Below are 25,603 nucleotides of genomic sequence, written 5' to 3' on the forward strand. Positions count from 1 at the left end.
TTATTCCTAAAAATGTCTCTCTGCATCCCATAGCTTTATTGTCACATTAAACCTCCAAAGCCCTCTTGGCCAATTTATCGACCCTTCCATTTACAGTACCCTCAATCACAAACATTTTATTTTCTCCTGGATTTGCTAGTCTTGTGACTCAGATACAAATTGTGAAAACATCTTTTATGAAAAAACATTATCAAAGTTATTATACTGTAAAAGAAGCTACAATGGTGGATCATATAGGGGTATATTCTTGATTGATATATTTGTCAAAAGTAAAATAAGGGTGGGGTTTCTGTGTTTTCCCTTTTCTGATGTATCCTGTTATGTGATTTATACTATGTCAGCTCACAAAGACCAGGAGGATATTACCTTTACTCCATACCGAGACAATAGAGCCTTATCCTAGAACAGAACACACACCCAACACTTCAAACTAGTAAAGAAAACAATGTGGGCCTATGACAACACTGGAAACATCTGTTTTTGTATTTAAACATTAAGAGTAAATACATTTCTAGCTACAAACGTCTCTGAGATGACAATCAAACAGTCAAAAGGGCTTTAATAAAGAGAAGACACCTTTACTGAAACTACTTTTATTTTGTGTACACAGTAAAAATAGTATTAACAGTCAGCATTTCAAAACAACCTGACAATTATAATTCTTAGTGGTTATAGCAGTAACTATAATTACAGAAAAATAAAATCTGTTATAAAAGCATGGCAAAAAGTAGCCCAGTTAACAGTCCATATGGTGCTTTCTAGGTTTTGGTTTGGTTTACCAATGCAACAAAAATGATGTATCTTATTCACCACAACACTAATACTGTGTAATACTGTACTTTTTGCAAAAATATAGTTTCATCCATTTATTCCCCCCCTCTCATACATGTTTGATAGTACATTCGACAAAAGAAAGTATTTTATTTTCCTTATTGTTTTCTATTGTACATAACTGATTAAAGTATACACGACCACAAAAAGTGAAATCAAAGCTTGAATTAAACTTGTTACATCTTCTTTGCTAATCTCTGATATATGTATTGCTTTTTTATTATAGTGCATGTAAGAGGAGACAGTATGAATAATAACTAATGTATGCCTACAATTATATAACTACAAATAAAAGCAGTACTAAAGGTTGGGCTCAACAGAGTTTAAATGTATTAATTATGCAGTATTTCTATACTGCATTTAATGGCACATACAATGTGTTGAGCAGCCTTGAGTGATTAAGTGCAGTTTGACCCTGGCGGCAAAAAAAGATAATAAATGCAACATTTCTCAGTTTCATGAGATTTGATGGTGTGACATGGCGTTCTTTTGACAATATATGTAAAAACTATAAAAGGGCCAAATAAATTCAGTAACAAATCTTGAAAGGCAGAACTGCATTGTTCCTTCATATATTGAACCTTCATGAGGGTTTAGTAGAAATAGCTAGACCCTGCCCTGACATGAAGTATTTCACAAACATTATAAAGAAAATCTTGTTGGGTGTTATATTGAGCACCAACAATGCTATTAAGGCCTTCAGCAAAAGCATAACAAAAACCCTATTGAACTAATAATAAGCTGAATCATATTTTGATATGGCGTGAGTTAATGTAAGCAGTCAAACAGGGCATAGATACGTTAACACACACATTCAGTACATTATGAATCATTGTTTTTACAATAAAAACTTGTCATATTCAGGGATTTAAATGGCTGATAAAAGTGTTGCTCATTATGGCACTAGAAGATAACTGTGAAGCTCTTACTTCATTGAGACATTTCTACATTAACATTTACAAAAAGAGAACTTCATATTTCACAAAAGCTTAAAACATCCAGAATATACAGTGTTTTGTCTGATATTCCCCATTATACACTGAGAGGAATGTGAACAGTTCAACACACCTTACACTGTATATATAAAAGAACATACTCTGAGGGTTTCTCAGGTGTGGTGCTAATGATGTTCACAGATCCCCCACAGTGCATAACTGACAATAATGAGCCATGAACATGTTTTGTAACATCTAGTTAGGATCAAATGCAAATTAACAATAGTTACACTGAATTTATTCAAATTTAGATGATTTATTGCTTCTTTACCCTTCCTTAAGATATTATTTTTTGATAGTATCTGAGAGTGGCCCCCTGAGAGTGGCGTATAATATCTATACAAAAAGAAAGAAATCACAGTTTACAGACTTCAATTACCCTGGTCTCAAATCCTCATGTGTGCCGTATTACACAGTTGTCAGTCACCTAAATCTGATATAGGCCAGTGTTTCTCAACCTTTTCAAGTCACAATTATCAGGTTGGTCTTTGCGTTATTTAAATGTTTTGCTCAACAACCATCTCAAAACCCAGAAAGGATCCTGCGACACCCAGGTTGAGAACCACTGCTCCAGGCAAACAGAATAAGTTCAGTCATTCAAATTAAATTCATCACACCTCTGAGGTATAAAGGGGTGGGTTTTCTTTGTTTAGGACCACCACAAAAAGCTCTCTCTAACTCTAATTATAAGAACTGCAGCTTACAGCAAACTGATTTAAACTGCAATATTTGGCTCCTGACTCACAGTTTTTTTGTATGAATGTCAAGCTTTTTCTGGAAATACCGTGACCTGGACATTACAATTATGTACATATAGTACAATATGGTTGAGACTAAAGCATGTTCCCCTCCTCTAAACCCTTTAAATATTTCCAATCATAGAGGAGATATGGACAGTTTTCTCTCTCTCCTGAAAACGCAAATCCCTATTTGTGATTCTGAGGGTTGTCCATGTACGAAACCACCTTTCCCTCTCTTCTTACTCTTGTGGTTCGCTTTTAGCCGTCAAACCAATATATGTTCCATTTTGAGGATCCTCCTTTTCCTTATCACTCACTGCAGAGTAAGAAGTGTCCTCTTCATTGGATGTCTGAAGAGGGAGATTGAGGATAAAATGTGTTAAAAAGTGATCTAATCCTACTTTGTAGACCTATACCTGTATCAAAAACAATTGTTGTACTTAAACGTTTCATCTTACATTACCATACACATTTTTAAATACTTAAATAGAGATGTATTTTTACTAAGTGATGTTATTGTGTTAAAACCAGACACTAGATGTACTGTACAGCATCACAACACATTTTTATATAGTAAGTGATCTTACTATATGAAAAGAAAATTGAATACAAAATGCATATCGACAATTAAGACTCAACAAAGCAGCAAAATAACCAAAAAGACTTACAGCATAGAGCGGCTTGGTAAACACAGTATGCTTTACTTCATTCTGCACGGGGACACATGAACACATGCACAGTGCAATTAGTGGGTGGTTAAGCAACTGACTGAATTACACAACAATTAACACAAATTACTTTTTGGCACACAGCAAGTAAGTGTTAAGCTTGTTAGAAGGAAATCAGGTCAGAGGTGTTGTCATACCTTCTGTTTGTGGGCTCTGTACAGGAGGATGATGAGGATTGCGAGCATGATGGCCCCCAGTCCCACGATGAGGAGCGGGAAGTTGGACACCAGAGTGACGATCAGCAGCAGCTTGTGTACTCGGGCCGCAGACGCATCATCAATCACCACAGTCTGTGAATTAAAGACAAAGCCTTATGTAGAGGAAACTAAGATCTGATTAGTGACTGGTTTAGCATCTTGAAAATGCAATGTGTTTATTCTTTAATTGATTGATTTACAAAGTGATTTTCCAAGTTTTCTTTTTTTCTTGCCTTTTATTATTTGCTAATTTTGTCGATACATGTTCTCAATTCAAAACACAAACATATGTTTTCACACAGCACAAATATAATATCCAACACATATGACACGCGTCATATAGGCCTCATATCCCAAATCAGTTGAAAAAAGGCATGGAAACAAACAAACAAAAAACAAAAAATAATAATAATATATGCTTTCTTTTTTATGTTGAAAATAAAGCATTTATTATTTTTAAGTTTTTCTCTATATTTGCCATGGTTGTTTAAATGTTATTGTGTATTTAAATTGTGTTTTATGTTTTTGTCCTCCAAAAAAAGAATGTATAATGCTGCAAGAACTTCAAGATGATGATCTGATTAACTCATGTGTTCAAATCTAGTGTGAGCATGTCTTTACAGTTTCTTACCTCATTGATGAACATGACGGGAAAGATTGTGTCATTCATGTTTCTAGTTTTTCTGTTGTGAACACAATAAAAAGAGTGTAAAAGCAATCATGTACAGTGCAGGCAATCAGACACTGGTTCAACATAGAATAGCCATGTTTAAATGAAGATACTCACGGGAATCCAGAGATTCTGCTAAGCAGGATGTTAATCTGCGCCCTCTTGTTTGCACGGACAATCACTCCAGTGGTCTGTAAGCCAAGTTGTCATATGATTCTTTCTTTATACATTTATTTAAACTTTATTTTAATATATGACCCACTAAACCATTCTGTAGAGAATTCCACAGTTTGAAGCAAATACCTATGGCTTTGTTAAACATTTGTTGGCGTGTTCTCTTTCATCCACATTATTATACAATTCCTATTGCTATTTTCTGTAATAATAATTTCTATCAATAACCTTTGCTCATGTACATTTTGCCATAAGTAATATTGTAAAGTGAAGCATTATATCACCAGAACAGACAACAAAATGAAATCTATGACACTGTCTTAGGAAGACAATGTTGATGTTTAACATCTTCTTCTGTACTTCTATATATATGCCACTAGGGGGTTTAGTAGTGATAAAATGATTTGCTAATACATATTTTCATAGTGGATTGAGATGTGTACTGTGAAAGAACATGAGCCACAGCATTACTGTTATAATTATACCTGCAATTAAAAAGTGCATTTGAAGCAACTGAACTGCGGCCTGGTGGCTTACCGGGTTGAGATCTAGGAACGTTTGGTGATGCTCTCTTTTAGGAGACATTCCTTCAATGGCAGCCACGTATTTCTCCTCTCCCAGGTAAAAATGAGGAAAGGATGCGACTACTGGGGCGCCTTTGAGAGGAGATGGGAGGGTTGAGGAAAAAAAAGTAGACAATATTAAGCAGAGCAACAACTGATGATGTAAAGCCTATTTCTCTACTGAAAAATGATGAAATCAACAAAACAACAACAGTTCATCTTTATGACAAATGGTGGGCTATATTTTTTGTGACAACGTTTTCTCATCTTCAATACAAGTTTAATAAATGTTTATTTATATTTTATATGCAAAATGTCTCCATAAGGTTCAACTCGTTATGTTGCCCATTCACAATCATTAATTAAAGTATTTTCTTTGTCAACACAGATATCATCATGTCATAGGCAACAATAGGATAACCTAACAGTGTTTCTTAAGGTTTTACTTTAAGGAGAATAACAGTCTTATCTAAAATAAATGCTAATGTTTGCAGTAAGGATATCTAAGGTCAGACCAGAAAATGCCCTCAAGCACTTAGTTTCTATAAAGTGCTTTTGTTGTTAAAAAATAATGCATCTGTTTACGACATTGCCATATAAAAGCCAATTTATCAAAGCAGCGGCATAGTAAAAACATTCTCATCTAATGTTAGATATCCTGTTGTTTGATTTAAAATCTTATCAGAACATCTGGAACAGCACAACATTTGGAAAGAGTCCTCAAGGGAAAGTCAGGAGATATTAATCTGACTTTTCCTTTCAGGACATGCAGCAATCTACTTAGGGGCAATCTTCTAAAGAAAATAAACAATAGGTCCGCAAATGGATCACCTCCCCGGTTGTAGAACAAATTAAGGGCTGTATATTATATCCAGATAAATAATCTTGTTACTCTAGCTAATTTCCTTCCTCATATAAACAGGATAAACCTCGTTCCTACAATATGACCTCTTTCACAGATAAGGAAATGCGTAGTCAAGTGAGACGTTCTTGCTTATGTGTTGAACGGAGTCATGCTGTCTGCGTGGGGCAGTCACAGGGAGTGATGAAGTGGGGCAGAGGTGACAGTTTTCCTCCCCCTCCGTTTGGCAACACACACTCCACAAAAACATTGGACACTCGCGGTCACCTGAGAGGCTGTTCCTGTGACTACCCACAAGGTCATTCAAGCGCAACACACACACACACAGATTTGTGTTGATATACTTACGTGTGCCACACTTAATCACTGTGTTCATTCCTTAAGAGGTGACCCTAAATCTGACCTCTGCACTTTCTTATAAATCCCCCTTATCTGAGTAGAATGACATTTCTGTTGCTGGCTTTACAAGCTTTGGACCATTTTTATGTCTATTTTTTTATGTTTTCATTGTATTTTTCTTATTTCCTGTTGTGTGTTGCATTGCAGGACGAGCCAAGGAGATTAGCATTACCCAAACTACTCTGAAGCTATCGTTGCATATGACAATAAAACCTTTCAATCTTTGAATCACGGAAAATGTGTACCATGACCTACAAATTCTTGGTTTTATTGCGCTGTGTGCCTAATATTTATGTTGACGGTTGATGTCGTACACTATGAATATCATCTTACAAAAACTATTAATTGAGCAAGCAACATCATGTCTGTTTGTCTTTGATAACAATATTAATATAGTTTTGCAATAACAAGTATGCATGTATTGCATCCAATCTGCTTTCTTGCAAAATAATGTAACTTTGACACAAAAAAGAAGACATGATGTTCACTGGCATTTGGTGTAGATCAAATGAATGATATTTCAGAAACAAAATAGAGTTTTTGTCAGGGCACACGGGCACTAGGGCAGAGCCTGTTCATATTCAAGGCCAGAATCAGGTGACAGGGCTTACCCGCCCTCAACAACTTGGCCAGTCATAGTCAGAGGTGTTGAGAGGGCTGGAGAGCTGTGTCACATGGCATGGCTCTTTAAAAGCTTATTAGTACTGGTGAGTGAAAAAGGAAAATAAAGGAAGTATCTGAGATAAGTTTAAAAAAAAAAACTGGGCTGGGGAGAGATCAGAACGAACAGGGCAACAGAAATAAAGATCTTAGCTTTCAAAGTTAAGGTTTGTTTTCACTAGGAAGGCCCAGGTCAAGCTCAGGGTCTTTGTGTAGGATGTACAGCTACTAAAAACACAGGAGAGAATAGGATTGTGGGCGCAGAACATAGAAATGTGAAAGGAGAGGCATGGGAAAGTGCAAAGCGTGGGTGAGAAAATATGCTGCATAAGCTGACATTTACCTTTCCGACAGGGACTGACTTTAAGGAGTCCAGTTCCCAGGCACTCCTGTGGGGTGACGCAGAAACCCTCGTTGGCGGGGTTCTCCTCTTTGCTGGCCAAAACAGAGCGTGGTGGAGTGAAGCGGTACGCCGGGATTCCTTTCACCTCCACATCTTTCTCAAACTCCATGTAGATCGACCTGCAGAGTAAAGCGACAACATGGCCGGACATGATGAAATGAAATCAGCTTTCTTATTATTCTCACTTAGGACTGTAGAAATACTGAATTAATTGTAATTTTCTTTCCAATGCTCGATATGCATAAGATAGGAATACAAAGCCAATTTTACAATGGTTACACAGGGGCTGATGGAGGAGCAAGAGTGATACAACTCTATTAAATTACCAAAAAACTACTTCCAAATATCTATTCCGTAATTATTAAATTGTTTCCAGGTAGGCAAAAAAACACACTAAAATGTGCCTGTGTACGTCTGAAGTAAAATAGAAAATGACGCTCTTCGGTTGAATGTCATTATTTTTCCTGTTTTTTCCTAGGGAATCCTGACCACTCTCAGTGAGAACAAAGGAGTCCATATAGCGTCTGCCAACTGATCGAGAGGATGCGGCTCTTCACTACTCAGAACACCAAGAGTGCAACAACACTGTACAGCCCTTTCCCTTGACCTTTGGGAGAGAAGCTAAGTAAAAAGCTGTATGCATTTCTAGAACAGGACTTGGAAAGCCTGAGCCTTGTACTGCTGGGCATGTGAAACCTTTACAGCAAGAATAATGTCAGATAAGCTAAAATATGGTTATTTTGTATTGAAATCCCCTAAATATGCGGGGGCCAACATTTGTTCTGATTACGTGAGATTGTAATACAGGCGTAGCAATGGTAAAGAGAATGGAGGAAAGATGGGGGAATAAACTTATTTTAAAATAACTTGTATAATTAGTTATATATACAATAATTCAATCTTCATGTGGTGACTTTATAAAAAGTTAAAAGTTATGTTATATTAGTTACCTCCAAGCTTATTTTTTCAGCACAGTTTGTTTCTTATTTGTTGGATCTGATACGAATAATAATCGTACCTCGTATCACCGAGTTTGTCACTAACATGAAATGGAAAGTAAAGAAAAGCAGTCTGCCGAGAGACATGCTCTTCACAATTACCACTTCAAGACAAAACAGAGCTTTATAGCGTTAATGTGGGGTTGTTCGGATTTTAGCAGATTTTACCTCATTGATTTCTCATATAACTTCTTCTCAGTTTAGTCCGATTTTATTTATTTATTTAGATTTGGAAGCTTTTGCCATCTCCCAGCTGCAGTACTGCTTTAAACCTAAAATATTACCTATCTACCAGTGGAGGCGCTGTATCACCACAACACTGGGTGGGAGTTCTGACCTTGGCTGGTGTCTGAGTTCCATTCTATTTTTAAGTTTTTAAAAGCTAAATGTAGAAACTTTGTTTTTAATTTGTTTTTTTTCTTTGTGGATACCTTTTAATGACAGAATATTTTAAAAATAAAATCATGTCTTTTAAATTAAAGATCATAACTGGAGGAAAAATGTACGTTTAGCAAAATGCAAGGTGGTATTTGAACAATGACACCTGTGTACACTTCGTCAAAATGTTGACGTTTATGTGGCTAAGCCGTCAGTTACAGGACCAGAGGTCAAGACAGACGGGAATTCAAGCTCATTTTTTATTCTTCAGATCTGTGGCAGGTGTTTTTTACCAAACATAAGTGGCGAGCTTCTCTTAGTAGAGCTTCAGGATGAAAACACTGAAGCCAAGCTCTCTGTGTGAAAGGTTAACACATGTGCCTTAATTGAACATTTCCTCTTATAATCAAGGTTAAAAGGCACAGGATACAGGGAGTAAAGTCTTGAGTCACAATAGCACAGACAGCCATGATGAAGCCACCAGGCAATGAATAAGTAGGTGAAAGAGTAAACATTTAGGACAGGGGTTTTTGAAACGCATCCAATCAGAGTCAAAGGCACAACCATGCCGCTAGAACAGATTCTTTCCATACTCAACTAAAAGAGGAGGGGGACGTCTACAGAAACATTTTGTTTACGTCACCGTTTTCTAAATTAGAACCTTTAGTTATTAGCAAGGGCAAGGCAGTCATCAAAAAGCCAGCCTTAAGGCGTAGCAGTTGTTAAATAAATACAAATAATCCACTCATTAGTATTTGACTTTGTAAGAGGACATTTTTTAACATTCTTTAAACTTTCAAGAACATCTAGGCTAAAGTTCTCCGGAAATCTGAAAGCCGTTACGAGCATAAGTAGTGAACATGTCTGGCAGACATTTCCAATATAACACAACAAAATGCACAATTAATTATCGTTCCAGCTGGTCAAGAACTGAAACAATGATTTTTCTCTCGTTTTTCATTCTCACTCCTTCGTCACTCAATCATCTTTCATTCCCATTACACTCCCGACTAACATTCCTGTTCATGAACCCTTTCCATGAAGGGCTTCTTGGAAACAAAAGGATTCACAGTAAAGCATTGTTGAGAAAACAGACGTCACCTGTTGTGCTGTTTGTAAGTGATCAGGATGTTATTATAATTATGGGATCCAAGGCCTGTGAACTTTATGTCCATACAAGATACAAAAGCCTGTATCCTGCTGTGATGTGAGCTGTGTGCAACATGTTCAGGCCAGGTCATGTAGCAGAAATAGACATCACCCCTCCATTCGAAGAAACAACAATCAGATGTGGGACACTAGCTAACAGTAGGTCAAATGGGACAAAGCAAATTCCTGTTGCAGTCAGATGACTTGACTGATACATTAGAACTAATAAAAGCCTATTTTTGTCCTTGAGTCCGTTGAATGCTACGCCCATAAAGGCATCACGCTTCATTTAGCTTCTGTTTTTATCCAAAGCAACTTACAACAAGTGCAATAAACCGTGAAGATTCAAACTCAGAACAGAACAACAACATGCAGTGCTTCAAGTAGGCCAAAGCTATTGGTGCATTAGCTTCCAATGGGCTAATCCTTTTAAATACAATACTATTTTTTTTTTTTTTAAATGGCCATGGTGCAGGCAAAACAGTCTGGGTCTTCAGTCTGCACAAAAGATGTCTAAACTTTCTGCAGTCCTGATATCAATAGGGATACAAATGGCTTTGTTGGAGCTAGGATAGCAAACAAGTGTGTTTTTGTAGAGAGGTACCCTGGTCACCACTTGCATTTAGGGAGTAGCGAGCCGATTGACCGATGCGAAGCGCAGTGTACGTGCTGGAGTGTTGCGTTTAACCATGTCCTGGACCCATTCACAGCACTGTAGGTTAGTACCAGTGTCTTGAAGAGGATTAGGGCAATTACTGATAAGACTAACAGTCTATAGCCATGCTAGTGTGGATCTGTGATGCTGTACTTAATCTGCCACTATGCTTCTTTATAGAGGTTTATTAGATGGTTGAGAAATGTTGTCATAAACAAAGTACTGGATAAAACGAACAAAGTTTTAAATGCTGGTGGCACTAGAGGAAAAGTATCAGGATCAACAATGACATAAGAAATCATGCAATGGACACCATGTGAATCTGTATTACTGAAAATTATTCCTTTTGTTAGCTATTTTAGTTCTGACCAAAGCAATAAGTAGTACAGACAGACATTTCCAAACATAGAGGCATGTGCTAGCACAGCACAAAACAGGTTAACATAACTATTTATGTAATATTTATTTACACTCACTCGTCAAGAGAAAATATTAAAGCAAAAGTGATTTATATATCTCAAAATGATGCCACATGAAAGCAGAAGAACAAAGAAAAGACTCTGTGCTGCTAAACTGTACCTGCAGAGGTCTGGAGTGAAGATGTAAATGCGTTCATTTTTATCCAGCCAGGGGTGGAAAGCACTTCCATCGGATCCATTGATGCTGTTGCTTTGGTTAGACGTCCAGAAGTCCAGCTGTCTGCAAATCAAAATATTGTCAGAAACATTTGTCTTTAATATATATTTTTTAAGTACAATTTCATCTAGATCCCTCTCGTTTACCAATAATTGAATGTAATAATTAATGCTACGTGCTGGGTATGTTTCATGTCAACAGTATTATCAGTTTAATCTTAACAGTGCCAAATTCCATTAAGTGTTTTGATAAGAGTGGTTTCCCAGGATTAAGACGCTTAACTAAAGACTACAGTACGTATTCAGGCAATGCAATGGGTTAAAAAAGGTCAACAAAAAGCCATTAATATATTCAGGGTTACAGGATGTTTTGTCCTGTGCTCTGAACTGTGGGCAGCAACAGGCAACAGGCAAACAGACATCCTTATTATTGGTAAATATGCAGTACATTTGAGAAACTGTTTGAATCCAAAGGTTACCCACTGAAGTTTCATTACAGTGTATGAAGACAGAGAGGGGGTGTGTGTTTGTGTGAGACTGCAACAGGGCTACCTTTGGCCTTTCCATGTTTCAACGTGGCCATAATTCATGTAGTTCTGCTCCCCAGTGTGGTATACAAATTCCCCACTGTGACTTCCATTTTTCTAAATAGACCAAAAGATTTAAGTTATTACATTGATTAAAAGAAAATACTCAAATGTGTTACCAGGGAAAATACTTGCTCTGTAAACTACACACTAAATTACAAAATCCAAAATGAATGAGTGAATAGATATTTGAAGAGCTGTACGTGCCTTGTACATGAGGCCAAAGACCTTATCCACAGGTTTGAGGGAAGCGATGCGGGCCAGCAAGGGATCATCATAACCCCACAGCAATTCATCTACAGTGCGAGTGGTGAACAGACCACTCCCCATAGAGTTCATCCAGACGGACACCATCGATGCTTTCCAGAAACTCCCTTTCAACTCGTTCATCACGGCCTAGAGAAGGGAAGTGAGAGTGGGGTAGAGTTGAGAAGAGTTGGAAAGCAGGATGAGGCGGTCAGCATTGAGGGAACACGAAACAAAGTGCAGAATAAACCCACAAGCACTCACTTGGTTTTAAACTTTCCTCTACTTTAATTTCCACTTTTCTCTATTTGTGTAAGACCTTTAGTTTATGGCTCACCCAAGCAGGGATGTTGACAGTGGTGATGTTATCCACAGCTGGGTCGCCCACAGACTTCTCCCTCAAGAACACAAAGCTCTTGGTGTTGTATGCGGACACCTTCTCACCATTTTGCACCATGCTGACGTTGTCCTTAGTCCTGTACTCCCTGGCGCAAACACAATAAAACAGATAAATATATATTTTATTATCATTATATTTCGAGAGTTATTCCTGTCACACTTCCTTTATTCAAAATCTGTTTGCAGAAGCACATTAAATAAAACCTAATAGAGGAAGCAGAGAAGCAGCAGATACATTTCAACAGAAATTTAAGAAGAGGTCTAATTTTCTACTTTGCAAAACCTTATTTTTTGGACTGTAGTTTGCCTGGGGCAGTCTAAATTTAAAATAGCTACATGAACCCCAAAACTCAATAAATATAAACTGCATCACAGTCTGGTTTATATAGAATGTATACGTTTGGTATCACGCTTAAAACAAATGTAACAAACCACCAATTTAATGTTTTTCAGAGTAAGTTAATATCTGGTGGTGGACCTATGTACAAGTCTGCAAACAGAGAACACCTCCTACACACTTTCAAGGACATCAAATATTTGACAATATGTCAGATTAAGGAAGATTTATTGACACATCGGTTTCTTTCTGGCAGCATTTCTGTGTGCATTGATGTGGTCTTGCATCTTACCTGTATGTGTAGGGTCCAATCTGCTTGACCACTGGCTTGGCCCCCCTTTCGAGGAACTCGTTCACATTGGTCACATTGAAGAAAAAGTACTCCATGTAGACAGGTGGGGGAGGGGATTTCCATGACTCAAACACACGGCTTCCCTCTACCAAAACAATCTCCTGTACATAAAGGAAAAATCTCAGTAAATGTAATATCAATCAATCAAAATGTGGTTATAGACCATTTGTTCATACACAAAAGACCCTCCTATCCATTGACAGAGAAACACAAAGCTTTAAGCACAACATTTCGTACCAACAAAAATCTTAAAGACTTTAAAGGTTGGTCTTGAGTTAGCACCCACTCTTTGAACAAGTTGGCACATAAAAAATCAATGCAATGCATAAAACACATGATATACTAAATAAAAACATGCTACTGGTCTGGTAGATGTATGTTGTTTCTGTAAGGAGGAGTGTTTTTTTATTTAAGTGGCTTTCAAAATACGATGCATTTGTTACAAAAAATGTAAAAACCATTGCAACCAAGGTTTGAATTTAAAGTTTCTATTCATAGTAAAAAAAACAACCCAGAGGACAAAAACATCCTTGGAGGGCCGCGGAGGGCAGCTGCTGCCTGAGCGTCAGACAACAGCATCGGCGGTACATATGAATGGTATTAGGGGGAGACCCTTGCACAGCCCCATTGTCAGCGGTTGCCAATGACAACGGCCTCTCGGGGAGAGCGACTGACATGTCATGTGATGGAGAGAGCTGGATGCCCGCTTGTTGCGAAGCACTGCAACCTTAATGATCTGAGCTGCATTCCTCAGGTCTGAGCCTTATGAAGTGCAGCGCAGGACATGAAAAACCTTCACTATCCTGTTTCAAAATACACAGTATCGGAAGAAAGATTTCTCACAGCAGATGTCATTGCCTCTGAAAAAAAAACCTGAATCACAGCGGGAATCTTTTGAGGAATTGGAAAACACAAGAGTGTATCTTTGGACAACACATCAAGAGGAACTCTCACTTTAGCTTAATTGTATCAAAGTTGAAGCCAGTATTTTAATGATGAAGAAAGCACACCAAAAAAGTCCCATTGTTTCAGGGGAGCACTAGCCCCCTCCTCCTTTGGGGTCCCCTCTACTTGTTCTGAGACAAAAAGTTTAGCCGAGTTGTCAAGGACAATAAAGCTGTCAACTTAGATCGAGGAAGGGAGCGCATTTTCTTTCTATGTCATGCTTTCATGCTTCAAACAATCAATATAGTATATCTCCCTGCATGCTTCGTGATACCGCATGAAAAACAGGAACAGAGAAACCCTCTTATCTCAGTACTTACCCCAGCTGCCCTTACACCACTCCCTATCTGAAAACACATGTAGCAGGTGAATACACAAATACACATTCTGCTGGTTCTTTGAAGTAGGGGCAGGCAAATACATAGACGGGAATAATACTGGGCGCAGCGAGAGACTGTGGTGGTGTACGCGCTTTGCATGGTCTAAATGGGTTTGTCTCGGTACACTTAGCAAAGCTCTACCAGGTCAGTCAAGCCTGTTGATATGGAAACTGTTTTACATTGACCTTAACTTCCAATAGCCACCAACTGGAAATACCAAGTTGCTGTAGTGGCAGGTCGCTGGTTGGCACTGAGACAATCAGAGATGTTAAAGAGGTTAATTTTGATTGAATAACTTCCTTTATTGGTTGAACCAGTTGATGAAAAGTAGCTGCTATACTGGTAAAAGACACACTCATGGAAAGTTAGATGTGATCAGCTGACTTTTCCTTTTGTGCCATCAGCTGGTTGAAACGGTTTTTGTGAAATGTCTTGGCAGCCATTTAAATCGAATGTTGTAATGTTTGGCAAAGACATCCATGTTGCCAAGAGAGAAACCTAATGACCTTGGTAATCCAGTCTATTATAGGGCAAAATTCCAGTGTAGAAGAGATTATCATAGACTAGTTGTCGAGAAATATCCCGAGGTTTAGGGCACAAAATTCCTCCATTATAAAGACCAAAAAAGACATAGCCTGGCGAGCCACATATATGGAAATTGGCTCTACAGGTGAGAAATTAATAATGGCGTCCGAATATGATTTTAAGCTAATTCATTGGCAAAAAAGGTATTTCAAACTTTGACTTTAGTGAAAGTAGTGTAAAATGGATTGAAGATTTTACTTGAGTAAAAGTAAAAAAGTGTGTGTAGCTCTATTGTCTGGGCTAACACCTCTTATCCTATAATAACAACGGACTAAAGCTGACTTTCGGGTTCGCTGGCCTATATGCTCAGTCTAGTTTTTGTAAAATTACCAAATACCTGATCAGACGCAACTCATTTTTCACCATCATCCCATGAGAATAATGTTGATCCCGCTTGACTCACATGGAAGCTGAGGGGCTGCCAACCCTTTCTCAATAAACCTTGCAGTGTGAAAGAGGCTTAGCACACACAGTTAGTCTACTGCTGGGAGGGTATCTGAGGAATGGGATCTATCACACTGGTGCAACTGGGGTAAGGGGGAACTTGATACGGCTGAAATCTATCATACTGCTGACAAGCTACTAGTCGCGCTACGCATGTGTCACACGCCCACACATATATTTTACTGAGTACGATTATTTAACATGTCCACCTGTTAGTGTAGTTAACGCTCTCAAGGGGATGGAAAGTACTTAGCATAATGAATGCTTATGTAATGCATCCTGTTGCTCTGTCTCTGTCTGCATGTATTAAACTATAAAAGGATGAATAAGACATAAGAAAATTTGTTAACACGAGAAGCAGAACTCATCGTTCAAGGTCCAGAACTGTTTAGTCTGCAGATTACTTAAAAATGCTCGTTGCCTTAAACGGGAAAAAAAAGTTTTAGAAATAAGTTTGGAGAAATGGAACATCTGATCTGACTGTATGATTTGTTTACTACCACTTTGTTCTGTCTATCTGGGCTAATAATGTATTATAACTTGGCAAATAGTACACTACATGCAAACTCAAAATTATATTTATCATTGGCACCAAGATCAAAACTGCTTAAATCTAACGCAGCTTTCCACAGAAATCCCTTAAATCTCTGGATCTCAGTACATTTTTGTCCGGATTCGACCCGGAACACTTGGGCTTTTCTGACAGGTCAATAAAAGTATCTTCATAAATCATCACTTAGCCTAAACTCTTGGAAGTGCCGCACCAGATGCCCTAAGGCCAATGACTTTAAGCAAACAGTATATTTTATCGCAGTAATTCTAAAAGTCTCAAAGTAAATACTAACAGGGATGTTCAACAGGACTTTACAGCGGTTGATGACTTTATTAATAACTCCAACAAATAGTAAGCTATTTATGTTGTTGTTGAAGGAAATGAGTTCACATGTTAACGACAATTATTGTATGACATCAAAGCATCCAACTTTCAATTGTGAACTCATCTGTGATCAAAATAAACTAAACATCATCCATGCACCACGTGAACCAATGATGATCTTCCTGATATGTTGAGATATTTTCACTTTCTGCAGCAAAATGAATTAGAAACATCTATATATTAGTACATTCAATTGTAATTGTATTTAAATGTAACAATGTCAGTAATAGGAGCAAATCCTGGCACTAGAAAGCATTGTAAATACATCCCATGACCTCTAAAGTCAAAGCCTCTCGGATAAGCCATCTGATACGTGTTTATGGAGAGGCATGTTTGATATTAAAATAGGGATGAAGGTGTGTCACAAGATAATACTGAACATTACTTTCATGTGTGCACTGTTATCAGAGTAAGTGAACCTTCTGGGAATGCTTTGAACATCACTTACAGTCTGAAATATTGAAAATCCAGGAAATATCTGAGCCTTAACTTACAATGACTTAATGTATGGAGCACATTTATGGTAATGTACAACAATAAAAAAAGCAGGAGGTCTGAAGTATTATTATTGGTGCTGGGCAAATGCTTTCACTGATGCACCCAAACTGAACTACAAAAGATGTTTGTATTAAATTCTTGATAACAAGAGTGTTTGTCGACTGACTTCTCCACCTTTGGGATTATAGAGGAAACATCAAATAACTATTTGAACTGCAGAATTAAGCTGAATGAGAGGTAAGTGTAATATGTATGATAATATTGATGTTCATTTTAGGTTCAATATCATCTAAATATTTCCCATCAGCTTTAAACGTCACGATAAAGTCGCATCCCACGCCCTTCCTCCTACAGGCCAAACTAATGTGATGCACAACCCTGGAGGCAACTGCAACATCACATACAGTATGTTTGATAACAGGAAAACTTCACTTCAATGTCTTTGTACCACTTTGTACCCATCTTTTCCGCTTTCCTAAGCATCTGTAAACGATCTACTGTACAAAATAACTGAATACCTTTCATCATCAACCACAGATGTTCCTCGCACTGGAGCTCAAGAGATTACAACTTCTGAAAACAAAATAAAATTGGAAAATAACATCTTCACAATTTTTATGTGTAGTGTTATTTACGAACGCTGAAATAATGAGTTGATTAATTGGCTAACCGATCAACTGAAGAGAACAAAACATTTAATAATCAAAGTATTGGTCAGATTTGGTGGCATCTAGCCTTGTAGTTGCAGATTGCAACAAACTGAATGTTCCTCAGCTCACCCTTCCTTTTACAAGACTGCAATAACAATATGCAGGGTGCAAAACTGTGGTAACACCATGCTATCTTAAAGGATCCTTACCCTGCTAAGAGAACATCCTTATTTAAGACTACTTCAGAAGCATGGAATTCAGGCAGGAGCTGATGTTCCCACAGTTTTTTCCGCAGCAGGTTGGGGAACTACAGTGTAGAAACATGGCAGTGCAACATGGCGTAAACACAATCCTAATTTTTGGGTGATTAATTCACTAATAAACCATAGTTCTGAAACTATTTTCAATTGTTGCTGATCCTTCTAAATACTACACACTGGCCTTTTCATTTTTTTCCAAGCGTTGGCTGTATAATACAAATGTAACGGAAATTGTGATGAGCATTTCTGCCTAATTTCTGACATTTCATGGATCACATGATTCATAGAAAAAATAAGTATGCAAATTCATTGATAGTAGGAGAAATTGAGAGTGTGGAGGCAATCTCTAAAATAAATGACTAATCACTTTTCAACAAACAAGGACTTATGAGGTTAATTGATTGACATCATGCAAATAAAGTAAACTTATGAGTTAATGCATTGAAAGATAGTAGTTGCAGCGGCTCTATTTTCAATTTTAACTGATATCCTAAGATATCAACAATGACAAGTGCTTCAGTTCAGTAATGCTGTGCTTCTCATCTCTATTAATCATATTCAAACATGGATCTTAGGAATCTCTTGCAAGGAGGTATTGTAAATCAAGCCACTGTAGTGAGCAATGTGTGACCGGATGAAATCTTAATGTAATGTGCATGGTTTACAGACTCAGCTTTTCTTTGTGACGCATTGAAAATCCAACCAATACCAAAAACAAGCCGACCCAGTCCTTGCTTATTCTTAGCTGTGGAATTTTGCCTTTGAACCATCTCCTGTCATAATAACGAGCATTGAAGGCGGAATGTAAAGCATTGGGACATGTGCTGGGAAAATACTTCATTGGAAAAGTCTTGCAACATGCATGCTAATAGTAAATGCCCTTTGACTTTTACAAGGCTAATCTCACTTTGGAGAAGAGAAAGTTCTGATTGCCCAGAGCAAGCCACTGAACTCTTGTAAACCCAGCCTCCTCCACCTCAAGGAGTTCAAGTTGTTTATCAAAGCCACTCCTTCTGGGATGTAACCCATCACTCTACAATACAACGCATGTAAGTCATACTAACAGACACAACTCAAATGAACCATATCTTATAGGCTAAAACATGATAATAAAACAAAAAACAGCAGCAAAGAAACATAGCAGTGCAACATGGCGAAAACACAACAATTCAAATTTGTAGGTGATTAATTCACTAATAAAAACATAGTTAATAATATAATATTTGATTTCTGCGAATAGATCCCCTAAATACTTAACATCTCATAGGCTAATACAAGATAACGAATCAAACAGCAGCAAAGTGTTTCGTCCTGCAAAAGTGTTATTCAAAGTTTAAAGCGGATTAATAACAATGCAGTTCAATTGTTGGGCCAGTTTCTGGCATCTTAACATCCTAATGGAATGTTATAATGATAAGGAGTAAATTGCAAATGCATTTTAATCTCCTGGTGTAGCAAAAAGCAGTTTGTATAGTAATTTGAAAACTAGTACAATCCCAACTGTCCACAGTGCTTTCTATCATGTTCAACAGACTCTAAAGACAAACACATCAAATGCAATCATGAAACAATCACGTGCGTTAAGAGGATGAAAGTGTGTGTTTACCTTTTTGAGGCGATTGTGCATGAAGGTGCGGAAAACTTGGCTCACTAATAAACCAATCCCGACCACCAGCAGGGTGCCGCATATCACCCCGACCGCATAAAGCGTGCAGGAGCGTCTGGTCATGTTCGCAGGTGCTCCCAAACACAGAGAGTCTCTTGAGGATGAATGGAGAACTTAATGTCCGTTATAAAGCTGTCCTATGTTTCCCTGCAACAGTCATAGAAAGTTGCTTTAAGCGCATACAACTCTGCTTTCCTCAAGACACGGGGTTGCCTCTTCTATGCAACTGAGTGTAACGGTTTGAGATGTTTGCTGTACGAGTTTCCAAGTTAGAGGAGCGAAAAAAGTCTGTTTACACTCGGTTAATAATGAAGCGGTTCACTTTCAACCCCACGAGGTGCCCTGAATCAGCCTGAAGTGGAGACCCAAAGGCGCATTCAATAGAAAAAAGTGCCGCGGGGTTTATGTAGCGCGCTGTGAAGTCTCTTCATACTCTGCACTCCCTCCCAGCTAGGGCCACGCTGATTGGTCGAGAGTGTGTGCTCCCCCAGAAAAGAGACTTGTTGAGATGAGTGTGCGCGTCAGTCAATGCGCCGTAAACGCGCCACTGCCTGCTGCAGCCATGGTGCCGCTTCAAGGACAAATTGTTGAATCGTGCAGAGCTAAATCTATCACTTGGAAGGTTTACCGAAAGTCACTTATTGTGCAGTGTTTTGATATAATAGAAAATGAAGTTCTTGTTTAGACCAATAACGTCTATATTTGACGATACACAGCGTGTGGGTCGTTTATTAACCCAGCTAAAAAAAAAAATGATGGAGATGGATGAATACCAGTTCAAAGCAGTATGTTTAGTTCAGATTAGCTAAGGCCTGCGTAAGCAATAAACATGACAGTAATATGCCTATCTCCATAGGTGCTGAATCATCATGTTAATCGTTGGAACACAGCTGGGTCATTCCTAGCATTCGGTGCCATTTCAGCTAGGGTATTCAAAAATAAAAAACATAATTTTCCATGTTTTTGTTTTATTTAATCTGAATGATGGCTTGTTAAAGTATAAGAAAAATATTTTGGTCAAACTCAGGATATTATGCTTACATTTTTTACCATCCCCAGTTACTGTGTGTGCACCCTGTTACTGTGAAAAATAGTAACAGGGTGGACGGTCAGGGTGGACATTTTATGCTAAACTTGGCTATTGCTACATGTGTGATGATAATCAAGCTAGCACTTGGTGACAACAGAAACATATATTTGATAGATATATTCACCATATTTTCTAAATGTAAAACAAATGATCAGTTCCACTAAAAATGAGCATAACAGGGTGGACATTTTATGCTTTACCGCAATAGTTAAGTTCTTTAAAACATTAGAAAAACGTTGAAAGAAGAACGCATTCATTCTGCTTCTTGAAGATTATTTCCCACTCAAAATGTATCCTTCTTCTTCTTGAGTCATACAAATATTAGAATAGTAAAGGGGCGTGTCCAGAGGGATTCAAATCAGAGTAACAAGGGGGACATTCAAACAGGGGACACACACTTTATTTTCAATACAAATGAATTAATAACAAAAATTTCAATTTGGTGAGGAATATTAGCAAAAGGGTCATACAACACTCACAAAAATGTAGAATTTTTTTATATTTCTTTGATTTCTTTTTGTATATCTGTTACAGAAGTTGAGCAAACATGATTGGGGACACAGAAATTTGGCCTACTTGTGCTAAAATCAGAGTAATTATTTAGAATTTTTAATATCCTGGCTAAATAACATTGTTGTTTTATGGTAGAGGGTATAAACATTTAAAACCAAGCTTTTGAAAAATTAGCATTAGACCTTTTTAAATACAAAATATATGATATAATGTGGTGGGGACCTAAATGGCACCGAATGCTAGGAATGACCCAGCTATCGTATGTTCAACACAGTGTCTCATGAGCTTGTTATACAGTGTGTAATCATACATCCGGTTACAGTTAGGCCTTTGTTATCATGTGCTACTCTGATATTAAAGTACATTCAGTATTTCCCCAACAGTAACACACTCCAGCAATCTTTCAATCCCTAAATGTTAAAATTATATTGTATGCACTGACGTTCAAGATCTTATGAACTTGTTGAGCTGAAACAGAGATATCGTTTATTAGTACGGATTTCCGTTCAGTAAAGCCCCGGTTAATACAACCCAACACTTCCGGCTGCTGTTTTATATCAAAAGCTTTTCAACATCGAACCAAAGAAATCCCGGTGCGTCAGGATAATATAGTGCTGCTGGAAGTATACATACGATTGCTTTAGCAAAAGTAGCAATATCACAGTATCTTATAAAAAATACTGCAGTAAAGGAAATATCCTGCGTTTGCAAGTTGAAGTAACCTACACAAGTATACAAGTGTCAAGAGTGAAAGTACTCATAATGCAGAATGAATGTAAAAGGCAGGCAATATTCCTCTCTAAAATGTAGTGATGTTTTAAAAATCATAAAAATGTGTATATGTATTAACAAGTGCTTACATCAGGCCATCATTCATAACATATTGAAATAGATTTGTATAGGCTATGTATAACACTGCCATGGGACTATTTTCTGCTATGTTTTACACTATTGTGCTGGTATTTTCCAACCCCAATAAAGGGTCTGAGGATAATATGAACATAAGGATACATACAAAATACATAAAACATTTAAAACAAACTAAACTCTAAAACTGACACAGTCTAATTGTTCATGTCCTCCTCTAGTCCTTTTCATCTCTCAAGAAACCCAGAAATATTGAAAGTGAAAAAATATAGTTTTCATTACCACAGACCTCGGTTTTGGTTAGTTGCTCAATATCGAAAGAGCATTTTTCATAACTGAAAAAAGAAGGTCAACCAAGAGGCAACATCAGTCATTCCTCTATAACAGTAACTGCATAACTGTCATAATAACGGATTAATCTGTACAGTTTTAGACTTCTGCATTTTTAAAGGAATAAGTTGAGAGGACATGACGTATCAGACATGACGGTGCCATCAACCCTGACACACTGGGATCTGCCCACATAATCCTAAAAGTATTGTTTCTCTTTATATATATATATAAATATATATATGCAATAATGCAATGCAAAGAGGGATTTTTATATGAGAACTGAAACTTTTGGAAACACAGTATTGAGATAAGTGATGCTTCCTGATATCTTCAGCTGAATCTCTTTTGACACTATTTTCTTCACTTGCAATTGCTTTGTGAAATATCTTTTAATCAACTAAATGCTCCACTATTTTCACCAGTTTGTCACATACTCTGCCTGTTAGTGCTGAGCAGCGCTGGTGCTGAGCAGTGAGCCAACAGTGGGGTTTAAGTTGTATTTTTGGCTTCCTGCTGCACCCAAAAGTTACGCTATAGGAGGATAGTTACCTTTACAGAAAGGTTGTGGTCTAAACTTTAGACCGTTAAACAATGATATGAAAGTAACTTTGAGACTTCATACAGGGGATGCACTTTCAGAATGATTACATTGAAGAAAGTGGTTTCAATGTGCATACAGGGAGCCGAGTATTGAGAGTCTGTGTTGAAACAGCCTAGAAAATAGTCATGTAGGGTTGTTGGTTGTAGTGTATCCATCTACGGCATTTACTGTATATCATTGATTATTTGTTACTTTATGTCTTTTGGTTTGTTTTTTGGTTTCCCATTCACTAAAAACTAAATTAATACAATTAGTAATTAATTATTGATTTTTTAAACATCTGCCAGCGTTGTTAATTATGCCACCTAATATCAGTTTCTGTGCTTGTGGGAATCATAAATACACGAAAACATTGTTGTATGTATTGCCTTTCTTACTTTTGTGGTATATAATGAATAACTGAAAAAGTAGAGACCATGTTGCAGTGAAGGTGAACTCCACACAGAGGCAATGTTTGATGTGGCCTCTATTGATCCGGGAGAAACATTTACTGAGCACACTCTCACAGCCCTGTCCCACATTCACACAGACACACACCTGAGAGCTGCTAACACACTTTGTTTAACCACTAAGCAGGGGAAAGGGTCCAATTGAGGCCACCTTAAAGCGTTTACTCATTCACTTTATACAGCCTTGAAGGTCACATGCCTCTGTGACTCACCATTGTTACTGTATTACTTCCCTGCACACCATGCGCTGCTCTGTCTTATCACAACAGTATCTCAGAGGATGCAAATAACGCAGCAGGTATAAAGAGAGAATGCAAAACCTGGAAATAAATGTACTGTCACTTCAAATAACAACCCTACTGTTGAAAAAAAAACAATAGTCATTTTCATCTGCTGTCCTCATTTTTAATAAATAGGCTGGAGGAAATATGTCTGTTGTGTCATGTTTACCTTGATAGTTTGCATTGTATAGGCTACGGTAGTCCAGAAGTCCAAGAAGCATCTATCTATAAACATCAAACTCATGTTAAGTATAATAGGAAGAAGAAATCAGTGGTGCACTCAGTTTCAACAGGATCCTTCTGCTTTGAACATCCATTGTTTTGAGGAAACAACTGCAGAGATCTTAGGACATATACAGGTCAACCCCAGAGGAATGACAGTCTGAAGTTGATAGACATGTGTTGATGTTTTAAATTGCTCGATTTAAGGCGTCTGATTACATTGAGACAACATGTTTCCCGGTCATAAACTATAAAACATAATCATTAACTTTTAAATGATGCAAACTAACAGTATGCCTTTCATTAATTTGTTCTTACTGAAACTCTTTTCATGCCTTTCAATAACTATTGATTTGGATCGGTACAGTACTAACTCGCTGGGTTAAGTTTAACAATCTGCAAGACATCAAGCAGATTACTGATTAGGCACAGTCCGCCATCTGTTTGTCATGTTTGTGCTGAAGCATGGATATGGAAATAAAATAAATAAATAATGATATTCAGCAATAAAACGAATTTACTGAAAGGTAAACACCCAACTAGTTGTTAAGTTGTTCTGCTAGATATTCATTGTTTTAACTGTGAACATTTATGCTTGTAAAGGTTTCTGACTATACTGACCTCACTTCATTGGCTCTCAGGCTAGGAGCTTATCTTAATGATTTATGGTTGAAGGCACAATGGGTTGACATCTTATAATATCCCTGAACTCCTCTGCCCTTGTTTTCCACGTTGGATCACTCAGGTCCGCTGACCAGATGGTTTCGGTTGTTGCACGATGCACACATTCAGGAGCAAAGCGAGAAGAAAAATCATGTTGTTGTTGCTCCACGAAGTTTGGAGTCATTTACTTCTATACATTATCATTAGCTCTCCATTTACACCAATCATCAAACATTTTCTGCTCAACTAGTTAGAACAAGTGTTTTGACATGTTCATAATACTGGTTTGATATTATTGTATTTGACCTTTGACCCAGATTATTAACCTAACCCTTTTTTTATGTCTAGAAGGAATATGTGTGCCGGATTCTTATTAAGAAAGTGGTATTTATTTTTAGTATCATTTTCTGAATGATTATCATTGAGCTGAACCTCTCAGACAGAGTAGGTCTGTTTTTCACATTTGGTAAACAATGTCCCGATGGAATCATCCCACCTGAGAGATCACTACCACGGGATAGCTGCACTAGAGCTGGACCTTTATTCCATATCAGAAAATATATCTGATTAATGCTAAATATTTTTTTCCCAGTTTTCCATAACCCAAATCACAACATTTTGTCATTGTTGGTGTTCTCTGGCTTGTTATCAGTTATTGCATCTCTTTGTGTAAACACAGGCATTTGGCACGGTTCACAGGTGCTGAAGCTTAATTTAAGCCCAAAGGACAGATGAGCAATATGGCGCCACCACTATGGGCTCAGAACAGTCTCATAATACACACATGCACACAGAAGGATTCACACTTGTATTTCATGATCCGCAAAAGGATTCACACTTGTATTTCATGATCCGCAAAAGGATTCACACTTGTATTTCCGGATCCACACTTGTGTTTTTCTATGCACACACAAATGTGTTCCGTTTCATATACATGTAAATAAAATGCAAATACAGAAAAAAGTTTTAAATGTGTATTTTTGATCCACACATATTTGTTTTTCGTTTAAAACCTCTGACCCTGCAAACACAAACCGCTTTCTGTGCATGGATCGCTGTGAATTCGTGTGTGTTTTTTTGTTTTTGTTTGGGTTCAGTTTAACCACAGTAGTTTCCAAATCTATCAGTAAGCAATTTGAATTTTTAGCCTTAAATATACAGGGTTCTTACACCTTTTCCAAAGTAAAATTCAAGCACTTTTCAAGCATTTTCAAGGTGCATTTTCAAGCTTTTCAAGCAGCGTACAGCTGTTGTAAATTAC

At 37.5% G+C, this 25,603-nt stretch overlaps 1 protein-coding gene across 2 annotated transcripts; it reads right to left on the reverse strand.

Moving 5' to 3' along the window:
- Nucleotides 1-577: 577 nt before the first annotated feature.
- Nucleotides 578-19,774, reverse strand: LOC104955650 (lysosome membrane protein 2-like). 2 transcript variants are annotated; one of them, XM_010783038.1, is made up of 13 exons: nt 19,264-19,774; nt 12,899-13,059; nt 12,208-12,355; nt 11,832-12,020; nt 11,590-11,681; nt 10,982-11,101; nt 7,163-7,341; nt 4,873-4,991; nt 4,279-4,352; nt 4,123-4,174; nt 3,432-3,584; nt 3,235-3,276; nt 578-2,916 (listed from the first exon to the last, which is right to left on the reverse strand). In XM_010783038.1, exons 1-13 carry the CDS (start codon nt 19,384-19,386, stop codon nt 2,806-2,808), a joined length of 1,563 nt encoding a protein of 520 aa, XP_010781340.1. In that variant the 5' UTR covers nt 19,387-19,774; the 3' UTR covers nt 578-2,805. The 2 variants fall into 2 exon arrangements, with proteins under 2 accessions (XP_010781340.1, XP_010781347.1); XM_010783045.1 differs by lacking the exon at nt 3,235-3,276.
- Between the last annotated feature and the right edge of the window lie 5,829 nt (nt 19,775-25,603).

The sequence above is a fragment of the Notothenia coriiceps genome, unplaced genomic scaffold (assembly GCF_000735185.1).
Source record: "Notothenia coriiceps isolate Sejong01 unplaced genomic scaffold, NC01 NC01_scaffold00000645, whole genome shotgun sequence".
Taxonomy (NCBI): domain Eukaryota; kingdom Metazoa; phylum Chordata; class Actinopteri; order Perciformes; family Nototheniidae; genus Notothenia; species Notothenia coriiceps.

What these genes read in the sequence shown, in the direction of transcription:
- LOC104955650 (XM_010783038.1), bottom strand. Translation starts at nt 19,386, where the DNA reads ATGACCAGACGCTCCTGCACGCTTTATGCGGTCGGGGTGATATGCGGC. An exon ending in CTGTCAACATCCCTGCTTGG is followed by an intron (nt 12,021 to 12,207) that starts GTGAGCCATAAA and finishes TCCCTTCTCTAG; the next exon opens with GCCGTGATGAACGAGTTGAA. An exon ending in TTCACTCCAGACCTCTGCAG is followed by an intron (nt 7,342 to 10,981) that starts GTACAGTTTAGC and finishes TTTACTCTGCAG; the next exon opens with GTCGATCTACATGGAGTTTG.